The 14,962-nt window shown below is 36.0% G+C and overlaps 1 protein-coding gene across 1 annotated transcript; it reads left to right on the forward strand.

Annotated features, from left to right (window-relative positions):
* The first annotated feature begins 12,083 nt into the window (after positions 1 to 12,083).
* Positions 12,084 to 14,714, forward strand: LOC124132206. The gene has a single exon (XM_046495989.2). It carries the CDS (start codon positions 12,084 to 12,086, stop codon positions 14,712 to 14,714), a length of 2,631 nt encoding a protein of 876 aa, XP_046351945.2.
* Positions 14,715 to 14,962: the final 248 nt, after the last annotated feature.

Genomic DNA, 14,962 nt, shown 5'->3' on the forward strand with positions numbered 1-14,962 from the left:
AGAATCTTTATGTAATGGGTCAATATTTCTAATTTTAAGAGATTTTTGACTATATTATGACTCGTATCACCTTGACCAAAAGTGGAATAATGCCTTTCAAAATCTACAATTAATGGAATCTTAAGATTTCTTGTCGGTTGATGATAGTAAATAACATTTCAAACCTATGAACAAAGGTCTGAATGTAATGGGTCAATATTTCTAATTTTAAGAGATTTTTGACTATATTATGACTCATGTCAGCTTGACCAGAAGTGGGATAATGCCTTTAAAATCTACAATTAATGGAATCTTAAGATTTCTTCTCGGTTGATGATAGTAAATAATATTTCGCACTTGTGGACGGAATCTGAATGTAATGGGTGAATATTTCTAATTTTAAGAGATTTTTGACTATATTATGACCCATATCAGCTTGACCAGAAGTGGGATAATGCCTTTAAAATCTACAATTAATGGAATCTTAAGATTTCTTGTCGGTTGATGATAGTAAATAATATTTCACACTTGTGGACAGAATCTGACTGTAATGGATCAATATTTCTAATTTTAAGAGATTTTTGACTATATTATGACTCATATCACCTTGACCAGAAGTGGGATAATGCCTTTAAAATCTACATTTAATGGAATTTTAAGATTTCTTGTCAGTTGGTGATAGTGAATAATATTTCACACTTGTGGACAGAATCTTTATGTAATGGGTCAATATTTCTAATTTTAAGAGATTTTTGACTATATTATGACTCATATCAGCTTGACCAGAAGTGGGATAATGCCTTTAAAATCTACATTTAATGGAATTTTAAGATTTCTTGTCGGTTGGTGATAGTAAATAATATTTCACACTTGTGGACAGAATCTTTATGTAATGGATCAATATTTCTAATTTTAAGAGATTTTTGACTATATTATGACTCATATCAGCTTGACCAGAAGTGGGATAATGCCTTTAAAATCCACAATTAATGGAATCTTAAGATTTCTTGTCGGTTGATGATAGTAAATAATATTTCGCACTTGTGGACAGAATCTTTATGTAATGGGTCAATATTTCTAATTTTAAGAGATTTTTGACTATATTATGACTCATATCAGCTTGACCAGAAGTGGGATAATGACTTTAAAATCTACAATTAATGGAATCTTAAGATTTCTTGTCGGTTGATGATAGTAAATAATATTTCGCACTTGTGGACAGAATCTTTATGTAATGGGTCAATATTTCTAATTTTAAGAGATTTTTGACTATATTATGACTCATATCAGCTTGACCAGAAGTGGGATAATGCCTTTAAAATCTACAATTAATGGAATCTTAAGATTTCTTGTCGGTTGATGATAGTAAATAATATTTCGCACTTGTGGACAGAATCTTTATGTAATGGGTCAATATTTCTAATTTTAAGAGATTTTTTACTATATTATGACTCATATCAGCTTGACCAGAAGTGGGATAATGCCTTTAAAATCTACATTTAATGGAATTTTAAGATTTCTTGTAGGTTGATGATAGTAAATAATATTTCGCACTTGTGAGCAGAATCTTTATGTAATGGGTCAATATTTCTAATTTTAAGAGATTTTTGACTATATTATGACTCGTATCACCTTGACCAAAAGTGGAATAATGCCTTTCAAAATCTACAATTAATGGAATCTTAAAATTTCTTGTCGGTTGATGATAGTAAATAACATTTCAAACCTATGAACAAAGGTCTGAATGTAATGGGTCAATATTTCTAATTTTAAGAGATTTTTGACTATATTATGACTCATATCAGCTTGACCAGAAGTGGGATAATGCCTTTAAAATCTACAATTAATGGAATCTTAAGATTTCTTGTCAGTTGGTGATAGTGAATAATATTTCACACTTGTGGACAGAATCTTTATGTAATGGGTCAATATTTCTAATTTTAAGAGATTTTTGACTATATTATGACTCATATCAGCTTGACCAGAAGTGGGATAATGCCTTTAAAATCTACATTTAATGGAATTTTAAGATTTCTTGTCGGTTGGTGATAGTAAATAATATTTCACACTTGTGGACAGAATCTTTATGTAATGGATCAATATTTCTAATTTTAAGAGATTTTTGACTATATTATGACTCATATCAGCTTGACCAGAAGTGGGATAATGCCTTTAAAATCCACAATTAATGGAATCTTAAGATTTCTTGTCGGTTGATGATAGTAAATAATATTTCGCACTTGTGGACAGAATCTTTATGTAATGGGTCAATATTTCTAATTTTAAGAGATTTTTGACTATATTATGACTCATATCAGCTTGACCAGAAGTGGGATAATGACTTTAAAATCTACAATTAATGGAATCTTAAGATTTCTTGTCGGTTGATGATAGTAAATAATATTTCGCACTTGTGGACAGAATCTTTATGTAATGGGTCAATATTTCTAATTTTAAGAGATTTTTGACTATATTATGACTCATATCAGCTTGACCAGAAGTGGGATAATGCCTTTAAAATCTACAATTAATGGAATCTTAAGATTTCTTGTCGGTTGATGATAGTAAATAATATTTCGCACTTGTGGACAGAATCTTTATGTAATGGGTCAATATTTCTAATTTTAAGAGATTTTTTACTATATTATGACTCATATCAGCTTGACCAGAAGTGGGATAATGCCTTTAAAATCTACATTTAATGGAATTTTAAGATTTCTTGTAGGTTGATGATAGTAAATAATATTTCGCACTTGTGAGCAGAATCTTTATGTAATGGGTCAATATTTCTAATTTTAAGAGATTTTTGACTATATTATGACTCGTATCACCTTGACCAAAAGTGGAATAATGCCTTTCAAAATCTACAATTAATGGAATCTTAAAATTTCTTGTCGGTTGATGATAGTAAATAACATTTCAAACCTATGAACAAAGGTCTGAATGTAATGGGTCAATATTTCTAATTTTAAGAGATTTTTGACTATATTATGACTCATATCAGCTTGACCAGAAGTGGGATAATGCCTTTAAAATCTACAATTAATGGAATCTTAAGATTTCTTGTCGGTTGATGATAGTAAATAATATTTCGCACTTGTGGACAGAATCTTTATGTAATGGGTCAATATTTCTAATTTTAAGAGATTTTTGACTATATTATGACTCATATCAGCTTGACCAGAAGTGGGATAATGCCTTTAAAATCTACATTTAATGGAATTTTAAGATTTCTTGTCGGTTGATGATAGTAAATAATATTTCACACTTGTGGACAGAATCTGACTGTAATGGATCAATATTTCTAATTTTAAGAGATTTTTGACTATATTATGACTCATATCACCTTGACCAGAAGTGGGATAATGCCTTTAAAATCTACATTTAATGGAATTTTAAGATTTCTTGTCAGTTGGTGATAGTGAATAATATTTCACACTTGTGGACAGAATCTTTATGTAATGGGTCAATATTTCTAATTTTAAGAGATTTTTGACTATATTATGACTCATATCAGCTTGACCAGAAGTGGGATAATGCCTTTAAAATCTACATTTAATGGAATTTTAAGATTTCTTGTCGGTTGGTGATAGTAAATAATATTTCACACTTGTGGACAGAATCTTTATGTAATGGATCAATATTTCTAATTTTAAGAGATTTTTGACTATATTATGACTCATATCAGCTTGACCAGAAGTGGGATAATGCCTTTAAAATCCACAATTAATGGAATCTTAAGATTTCTTGTCGGTTGATGATAGTAAATAATATTTCGCACTTGTGGACAGAATCTTTATGTAATGGGTCAATATTTCTAATTTTAAGAGATTTTTGACTATATTATGACTCATATCAGCTTGACCAGAAGTGGGATAATGACTTTAAAATCTACAATTAATGGAATCTTAAGATTTCTTGTCGGTTGATGATAGTAAATAATATTTCGCACTTGTGGACAGAATCTTTATGTAATGGGTCAATATTTCTAATTTTAAGAGATTTTTGACTATATTATGACTCATATCAGCTTGACCAGAAGTGGGATAATGCCTTTAAAATCTACAATTAATGGAATCTTAAGATTTCTTGTCGGTTGATGATAGTAAATAATATTTCGCACTTGTGGACAGAATCTTTATGTAATGGGTCAATATTTCTAATTTTAAGAGATTTTTTACTATATTATGACTCATATCAGCTTGACCAGAAGTGGGATAATGCCTTTAAAATCTACATTTAATGGAATTTTAAGATTTCTTGTCGGTTGATGATAGTAAATAATATTTCGCACTTGTGAGCAGAATCTTTATGTAATGGGTCAATATTTCTAATTTTAAGAGATTTTTGACTATATTATGACTCGTATCACCTTGACCAAAAGTGGAATAATGCCTTTCAAAATCTACAATTATTGGAATCTTAAAATTTCTTGTCGGTTGATGATAGTAAATAACATTTCAAACCTATGAACAAAGGTCTGAATGTAATGGGTCAATATTTCTAATTTTAAGAGATTTTTGACTATATTATGACTCATATCAGCTTGACCAGAAGTGGGATAATGCCTTTAAAATCCACAATTAATGGAATCTTAAGATTTCTTGTCGGTTGATGATAGTAAATAATATTTCGCACTTGTGGACAGAATCTGAATGTAATGGGTGAATATTTCTAATTTTAAGAGATTTTTGACTATATTATGACCCATATCACCTTGACCAGAAGTGGGATAATGCCTTTAAAATCTACAATTAATGGAATCTTAAGATTTCTTGTCGGTTGATGATAGTAAATAATATTTCACACTTGTGGACAGAATCTGACTGTAATGGATCAATATTTCTAATTTTAAGAGATTTTTGACTACATTATGACTCATATCACCTTGACCAGAAGTGGGATAATGCCTTTAAAATCTACATTTAATGGAATTTTAAGATTTCTTGTCGGTTGGTGATAGTAAATAATATTTCACACTTGTGGACAGAATCTTTATGTAATGGGTCAATATTTCTAATTTTAAGATATTTTTGACTATATTATGACTCATATCAGCTTGACCAGAAGTGGGATAATGCCTTTAAAATCCACAATTAATGGAATCTTAAGATTTCTTGTCGGTTGATGATAGTAAATAATATTTCACACTTGTGGACAGAATCTTTATGTAATGGGTCAATATTTCTAATTTTAAGAGATTTTTGACTATATTATGACTCGTATCACCTTGACCAAAAGTGGAATAATGCCTTTCAAAATCTACAATTAATGGAATCTTAAGATTTCTTGTCGGTTGATGATAGTAAATAACATTTCAAACCTATGAACAAAGGTCTGAATGTAATGGGTCAATATTTCTAATTTTAAGAGATTTTTGACTATATTATGACTCATATCAGCTTGACCAGAAGTGGGATAATGCCTTTAAAATCTACAATTAATGGAATCTTAAGATTTCTTCTCGGTTGATGATAGTAAATAATATTTCGCACTTGTGGACAGAATCTGAATGTAATGGGTCAATAATACTAATTTTAAGAGATTTTTGACTATATTATGACTCATATCAGCTTGACCAGAAGTGGGATAATGACTTTAAAATCTACAATTAATGGAATCTTAAGATTTCTTGTCAGTTGGTGATAGTGAATAATATTTCACACTTGTGGACAGAATCTTTATGTAATGGGTCAATATTTCTAATTTTAAGATATTTTTGACTATATTATGACTCATATCAGCTTGACCAGAAGTGGGATAATGCCTTTAAAATCTACATTTAATGGAATTTTAAGATTTCTTGTCGGTTGGTGATAGTAAATAATATTTCACACTTGTGGACAGAATCTTTATGTAATGGGTCAATATTTCTAATTTTAAGAGATTTTTGACTATATTATGACTCATATCAGCTTGACCAGAAGTGGGATAATGCCTTTAAAATCCACAATTAATGGAATCTTAAGATTTCTTGTCGGTTGATGATAGTAAATAATATTTCGCACTTATGAGCAGACTCTTAATGTAATGGGTCAATACTGCTATTTAAAAGAGACCTTTTACCATATAATCACTCATGTCCCTTTGACCAGAAATGGGATAGCCCTTTCACATGTACAAATAATGGAGTACTTGTAGCTGATTTTTATTAATTATCGATTAGATATTTACCCTTGTATTACTGTAATCAAACCATGCAGAAGCGGCATAACACCTTTAAAATTTATTAACTGTTGAATATTTATAATTAATTTTAGCTTTTGAAAGTGATTAGGACCACAAACTTAGCAAATATTGAGGGAGGTCATGAGTGGTACTTTTATAGGGAGTATTATACCAGTAAGTGTGTTACACAAGGAGTGTCAGAATTCAGAAATTCTTGTATTTACCCAGTGAGGGTGAAGGTAATACATGGATTCTTACATGAGTTTTGTAAAACAGAATATGTACTGTGTTTATCCACGTTTATCCACGTAAAGCCAATCGCCAAGCACGGGTACTATCTTATTCCGTGTATTTTACCTTACCTTCCGCTGTCAGGGGTTCGATTGGTTAGCCTATTGGTGAAAGCGTTCGCTCGTCACGTCGAAGGCCCGGGTTCGATTCCCATCATGTGTTCAATGAGTAAACCCTATTTCTGGTGTCCCGTGCCATGATACTCCAGGAATGCTGCTAAAAGCAGTGTAAATACATATTCACCCACTTACTCACTCCTTATGCAGACGTCTATCCACTAGACCACTCAGGCAGTTGATTTCGTGTAGAAGTGGTCCCCAGCAACACATGCTTAATTTTAATTGTCTTACTAGGTGACTTCATGGATCGGAGGTTCAACGTCCTCCGACGTGCTGGATGTTTGCTTATAATATCAATCACTATTTTGCTCTCTGCCCATGTGGACCAACATTTTACTGCAAGAACCAGTAACAGCAAAGCTGACCATGCAGGTAATATTCCCATGATCGGATGGGGAGTCCGGCTTAGAATCGTATAATAAGAGGCGACTAACGAGCCTCGGGTAGTCAGGTTCCTTATTTGGTTGATTGCGAGACATCGTACATGTCGGCGTGGGACGTTGTTCATACTTAAACCAATCGTTTATTTACATGTATTTATATCGGGGTACATGACACACAATTAACGAAGTCACTATACAAGCATGCCCACCCGGTCCATCGATTGTGGTGCCCGTGAAGACCCGGGGTAGAATAGGTCTTTTCAGCAAACCATGCTTGCCCTAAAAGGCGACTATGCTTCTCGTAAAAGGCAACTAACGGGATCGGGTGTTCTGGCTCACTGACTTGGTTGATGCATGTCATCGTATCCCAAATGCATGGATCGTTGCTCATGATGTCTATCACTGGATTGTCCGTGTTGTCTGGTCCAGACTCGATTATTTACAGACCGCCGTCATATAGCTGGAATATTGCTCAGTGCGGCGTTAAACAACCAACCAACCAACCAACCATCGATTGTCGCCTAACATGACAAGCGAAGCGGTGGGTATATTTTAAGCAATGCCCAACATAGACATACACAATGCACTGTCCATGGATCATCGTGATTTTAGGCTAGATATATAAATATATTATTTCGACTTGCTTCAATATATCTTTCCTTTATTTCAAATCGAAGCTGCCTGGTTCCTAAAACACTATGGAGTAACTATATACTCCTTTCTGTTAGGTCTGGATTACCGGTGCATGCATGCATGAGGAGTCATATCCGTCTTACCGCTTATATCTGTTAGTTATACATTTATATTTATACATTTATTATAAATTTGCACACCAAACTTCTGAGCTCGCATTACCTGCATCATGTATATGTGATAGGGTTAAGTTAAGGAGGTATTTGAGGTTACCACTAACTTGTATATGTGGGTAGAATGCCATTCTGAAACAATCGTCAATATCCAGCTTGCATACTTCTTAGCATGTTTCAAAGCTTACATTGGTCTGCATCTACAGCTTTCTGAAGTATGTATAATATAATACATCCGATACAAACCCTCTATCGTTATCTATCGTTCTGAGTGATGTATAGTTTATATCCGATATACAAACTCCCCCGCGTCTTTCATTTATAATGATGTATATAACATGTCTGACACCCCGCGTTTCATTCTGAGTAATGTATATTTTATGTCCGATGTACCTGTGTACTTTCCCGTAACTTTGTAAAGAGGAATGATAAAACACTTTCATCTTGTGTAATTTTCGCCTCAATCTTCTGGCAAACCATATACAATTAACCCATCGAACTAATTAAAAGAAGTGGAAAGAGCTTGTCTAAATGCAGAGGCAAGTGAAATAATTGTTTTGAAATTATATAAATATGATTTCTCACATCTACTCATGTGTGAATTACAAGGATTCCCTTCAGCACAGTTACATTAAATAAATTAATGAGGATACATGTTTTGCATTTCTATTCACATCGTGGGATTGGAGGAGAACGCACGTTAATTTGGGCCACAAACAACAGAATTACGGAAAATTGTTTACAGTTACAAACAAAACAAAATCTAAATGGAATGCATAATGTGTCGAGGCTCTTTTATTTAACGGCCACAATCCGAAATATTTCAGAAACCCCTCAAGCACCGCCTTTACTTTTTTAATATGGACGATTCCATTCCATTCTATATACTATTGTGACCACAATGTGATGTAGAAACACATCCTTGATTTCAATTATTGATCTAATTATAACATAATTTGTTAAAAGAAATATCGCACAGACACTGACATTTGTGCATAAATGTGAATTGCCGCACAGAAAGGCGTGTGAATATTTGTCAAGTACAAAATAACAAAATAATAATAATACCTGAAGATGTTTCCAATTTATAGTGAAGAATGTAATGTGCGTTATTTATTTGGAATGGGACATGGAAATATACAGAAGATCATATTCAGTACGGTCCCACCCAAAATATAAACTAAATCATATTCCGCATATATATCGCCATGTGTTTTAGAGCTAACCGAAAGCATTACCGCAGTAAATGGGGTTTTGCGAAATTGTGGACTGTTTATCCCAGTTCTGGTCGTATCCCAGTTCTGGTCGCTACACACGCTCATGTCTGTTGTCGAAATGCGGAGCGTATAAAACGGTATGTAAACTTTATTTGTGTAAACAATTTAGGGAACATCTCTGTTATTATGATATCTAACGTTTAGAATTGTATTTTTGGTAAAATGTAATGTTTTTGATAGATTATTTATCGAAAAGCAAATTTGTGTTGTTGGAATCATTTTTTGCATTAATTGACTGCTATATACATTGTTGTTTTATTTAATTTTGCAGTCAATCCTTTCCTTCTGAATATCTCGACCATATCGTGGAATAAATTGACGGTTGGAGAGGAATTGTCGTTCGCTCTTATTTACAACATTGACGTTTTTAACAACGCACAGCTCGACAGCAGGCAGTCGCCTCTCACCGCCAGCACAGATAGCTCGCCCCGCACGTGCAGTACGTACGGTTCGACCGCGTCGGGAAGACGGCTTGTGATAGATTGTAGTGAGCCGATTGGTGTATAGCTCGACCGTTAGTTTACATTCCGGAGGTGCTGTCAACTGAAGTACAGTTTGACCGCATTATGATGAAATCATTTTGAATGATTATTTGACTTTATGAAGATGTTATTGAAACATTATTCTTCAAATAAATGAATTGCACGTACATTAGAAATAGACTTCAATTTTGTGTAAATTATACATTGACCTTGATGTTTTTCAGATTATTTATGGACGTTATTTGAATAATTTGCAAACAATGACAGAAAGAGACATAGATATTGAATCACATTGGAGTACACACACCGTTGAATCTACAACTAGAAAAAGAACAATGACAACCAAGGGGCTCTTATATAACCTTGATTTGAAGATACATGGACTTAAACAAGTTTATTCAAAATTAAACAAGAAAGAAAATGAAATTGACAAGATGCTGCTTACTAAAGACTATGATAACTTTGAGCAAGTGAGATCGCAATACACTGAATGGATGATCATGTACGAAGACCTGTTGAAAGATAAGGAAGAATTTCAGTGTTTGATTTCTTCATATAATGATATCCCTGAACATTACTTTGAATTTGGTGATGATTGTAATAACAAAGTGAAACATCTCCAAACTTTCAAAGACAATGTCGACACATCGCTCCATGAGCTTGATCAACATAAACAGAAATCAGCTGTTGCTCCACTTTCAAGAAAAGACAAGTTGGTTACAGAAAAGTCAAGGTCATCGATGTCAAGAACCTCATCGGCAAGAATAAAAGAAGAACAAATGAAAGCAGAATTGATAGCAAACGAAGAAATTCTTGAAGAAAAGGAGAGAATTGAACTTGAGAAAGTGAAATTCAAAATGGCTGAAGAGAAACTTGAAATTCACAGACAAAAGTTAATGAGTGAAGCTCGATGCAAGGTCTTGAATAAATATGAAGATGAAAGCAACATTTCTTCATGTGACCAAGGTGAAGGTAACCGTGGAAACGTTAATCAGATTCCACCAAGTGCGTTTGATATTGACATTGACAAAGATGTTAAGCCTCAGGTGAATGTAGATGGACCAGTTGCTTCATACACACGCGCCTACAGACATGAACCACCACCAGCAGAAATAAGCCCACACCCATCCTATCATACAAGCAGGCATGATGAAGATGTAATTGCCAAAGTTGTGTGTCATCTAAGGAAACCAGTTCCTGATATTGGAGTATTTGATGGTAATCCCATGCAGTATCAGAAGTTCATATGACAATTTAAGACAAAGGTATTGCTGAACACTGAGGACAATGATGAAAGAATGAACTACCTAGAGCAGTTTACTTCCGGTGATGCTAGGAAGATAGTAAGCAGTTATGTTTGCCTTGATGCCAATATTGGATTCCCTGCCGCTATGAATGAGTTAGAGGATAGATATGGACATGAAGATGTGATTGTGAACACCTTCATCATGAAAGCACTCGACTGGCCTTTGATAAGAGCAGACAACTCTAAAGCTCTTCATGAGTATGCTATGTACCTAACTGAATGTAAGAACGCTGTGCATGGTTCTGACATTTTGAACAACACTGACAACATTAGAAGACTTGCTGGTAATTTGCCCTATCAATATCAAGAACGTTTTCAGACTGTAGTACAGAATGTGAGGGAAAGAGAAAGTTCAGTTCGATTTGACCACCTTGTTGACTTTCTTCGAAGAGAAGCTAAGAAGGCAACTGACCCATTGTTTGGGAAAGAAGCTCTAAAACACACCTCGGACACTCAAATGAAAGGCAAGATGACTTCTCGGACCTTTCAACCAAAGTCTAAGTTAAGTGTTGCAACCGATGTCAACTCGAACAAACACAACACATCTTCATCTGGTAATCAACCATCCTCAACTACTGGAAAATGTTCATACTGTGACTCAAACCAACATGCAATTAATGACTGTAACCAGTTTTGTCGTTTGGACTACAATGAGAAGAGGAACTTTGTGAAAGGCAATAGAATTTGCTTTCTATGTCTTCTTCGTGAACATATCAGTAGGAGCTGTCGAAGCAATAACCTGTGTTCCATATGTCAAGGTCGACACAATACCCACTTTCACAACAACCAGTTACAGCATCAGAATGACAGCAGGAACGTTGACGAACGCCATGAACTCCTGTGTCAGCACCGATATGGGGGTCGGTACTGAAGTGAATGAAGAATGTACTATGGTGATAGTTCCAGTGAAAGTTTCCTTGCAAGGTAGATTCCAAGTGATAGAGACATACGCCTTCCTCGACCCAGGAAGCATTTCAATGATTTGTACAGAGTCGCTCATGAAGAAGTTAAGATCAAGTGGTAAACAAATGAAAGTAAACATCAACAGCATGGGTAATCCTCGAACCATGACAACCTATGCACTTCATGGTTTACAAGTGAGCAGCCTTTCTATGAATCAGAAGATTAATCTGCCCAAGGTATACACCGTCGACAAACTTACCGTGACTAGGACACAGATTCCAACCAAAGATGATATGCTTGAGTGGCCACATTTGAAGGATATTCCTATTTCGAACATTGATGCTGAAATTGAATTGATGATCGGCAACAATGTACCTGATGCGTACACTCCCCTGGAATTGCGCACTGGCCATGCGCATGCACCTCATGCAACTCGAACCCAGCTTGGTTGGACACTGTGGAACGTCACTGGACATGCTACAGCTAATGCATGTAACCTACTACCTCGATGTACAGTTAACAGAGTACAAGTTCGAAGCTGTACAAGACCATGAAGACATGAACGAACTCGATCGCCTGGTGAGAGAGTCATACAATCTTGACTTTCCTGAGAGACTAATCGATGATATTAAACAGTTCTCACAGGAAGACAAACTTTTTCTGAGGAGGATAGAAGAATCTAGCAAGTTTGTCAATGGACATTACAAAATGGCTCTGCCATTCAGACAGGAGAATGTTACATTTCCTGACAACTACGATCCAGCCCACAGACAGCTTGGACAAGTGAGGAGAAAGATGGAAAGAAATTCCAAGTTTCACGAAGAATATGTAACTTTCATGCAGAAAATGTTTGTGAAGGGATATGCTGAAGTTATCCCTGAAGAGGAGGCTGAACCTTGTGACGGACACACATGGTACATCCCACAACATGGTGTGTACCACCCACAGAAGAAGAAACTCAGAGTTGTCTTCAACTGTGCAGCAGAGTATGATGGGACCTCTCTGAACAAGCAACTGCTATCTGACCCCGACCTAACCAGTAACCTGATAGGAGTACTCATGAGGTTCAGGCAAGGAAAGTATCTAGCCATAGGTGATATCGAGGCCATGTTCTACCAGGTGCGTGTAACTGAAGAACATTGGAACTACCAACGCTTTCTCTGGTGGAAGAACGATGACTACACACAGAGGCCTATCAAGTGTAGAATGAGAGTGCACATGTTTGGAACTACCTCCTCACCATCATGTGCTAATGCAGCGCTCTTGAAGACAGCAAGTGATCATGAACATGAATTCGATGCTGAGATTGTTGACATAATTCGACACAACTTCTATGTTGATGACTGCCTCACCTCTGATGATGAACCACAGAAACTCACAAACAAATTGGATCAAGTAACTGACCTGTGCAAGAAAGGTGGATTCAAGCTCACCAAGTGGGTCACCAACTCTGACACTATAAAAAAGACTGACAGTGTTGAACATTTGAATCTTGACAAGCCAAGAGAAGATACAGTTGAACATGCACTGGGAGTGACATGGACTGTGAACACTGATATGCTGGGCTTCAAAGTAAAAATCAAGGATGACAGTTGCACAAGAAGGAACATCCTTTCTGTCGTAAGCTCTGTGTATGATCCGTTAGGACTAGTATCGCCGTTCATTCTGAAGGCCATGATTCTCCTTCAAGACATCTGCAGAGAGAGACTTGACTGGGATGACGAAGTATGTGGAGAAAACCTGAAAACATGGAAGCAATGGATAGCAGATCTTCCTCAACTAGAGCAACTGAAGATACCTCGATGTTACAGACCTATAGACTTTGGAACAACTACAGCATGCCAGTTACATGTGTTCCGGGATGCCAGCAACAAGGGGTATGGTGTTGCTATGTACCTCAGGTTTTTCGATGTGAAGGAGGAATTTCATTGCTCACTCATCTTCTCCAAAGCAAGAGTGACACCCTTGAAGAAGATAACCATCCCCAGGTTAGAACTGACAGCAGCCTGTGTAGAAGTAAGACTGAGCCGTGTGATCATGAAGGAGATACAGCACAAGGTAGATTACATTCTGTACTGGACTGACAGTATGGCAGTTATCCGCTATGTCAGAAATGAAGTTTCGAGATTCAAGACCTTCGTTGCCAATAGAATAGCTGAAATTCACGATGACTCAGATCCTCATCAATGGAGATACTTGCCAAGTGTGGAAAATCCTGCAGACCCAGCATCTCGTGGACTGGATATGAAAAGTTTCAAGAAAGTTGCACTTATGTGGTTCAATGGACCCGAATTCCTACTGAAACCAGAATCAGAGTGGCCAAGCCTCGGTGTAACAGGTGACATAGACATTGATGATCCAGAACTAAAAGTAACTACCAATACAACCACGGTTCACAGCATGGAAGATGAGGAACTCGACAGACTAATCAAGTACTGTTCCACATGGACGAAACTCAAACGATTCGTGAGTTACTTCCTTCTGTTCAAAGACTACTTACTGAAACAAACACGCAACTCAACAAAGAATAAAAACGTACGGAAATCACCTTGTCTCACAGTTGAAGTTCTGCAACGATCCGAGCTAGCCAGCTTCAAACATGTGCAACATCGACACCTTTCAGATGTCATCAGTGCCCTCAAATATTACAAGCAAGGACAAGTCAACAGACAGATTTGGAAGCGGGACCCTTTCATCATTGATGACTTGGTACGAGTGGGTGGACGCTTACAGAGGTCAAAGCTGCAGTATGAAAGCAAACATCCTCTGCTGTTGCCAAAGGAATCTCAGGTTACACAGCTGATTGTACAACATGCTCACGAGGTTGTTGGACACATGGGAAGAGCTGGGATCATGGTACACCTCCGACAACAGTACAGGATAGTCAGACTTGGACATCTTATAAAGAAGATAACTTCAAGATGTGTCATCTGTAGGAGGTATGCTGCAACACAAAAGAGACAGAAGATGGCAGATCTGCCAACAGACAGTGATATCTGATGAAGCTCCTTTCTCTCGTGTTGGGGTAGACTTCTTTGGACCCTTCATTGTCAAAAGAGGAAGAAGCAATGTGAAACGATATGGTGTTGTATTCACTTGCCTTGCAGTACGAGCAGTACACCTTGAAGTTGCTGCATCTCTCGACACAACATCATGCATCAATGCATTTCGACGTTTCATTGCTAGGAGGGGAGTTCCAAAGAAGATATGGTCCGACAATGGTACCAACTTTGTGGGATGTAAGAGAG

The sequence above is a fragment of the Haliotis rufescens genome, unplaced genomic scaffold (genome assembly GCF_023055435.1).
Source record: "Haliotis rufescens isolate VD_foot unplaced genomic scaffold, xgHalRufe1.0.p SCAF_4, whole genome shotgun sequence".
In the NCBI taxonomy this organism is placed as follows: Eukaryota; Metazoa; Mollusca; class Gastropoda; order Lepetellida; family Haliotidae; genus Haliotis; species Haliotis rufescens.

Bases quoted from the DNA above. Each gene is read 5' to 3' on its own strand.
- LOC124132206 (XM_046495989.2), top strand. From the start codon at position 12,084: ATGTACCTGATGCGTACACTCCCCTGGAATTGCGCACTGGCCATGCGC.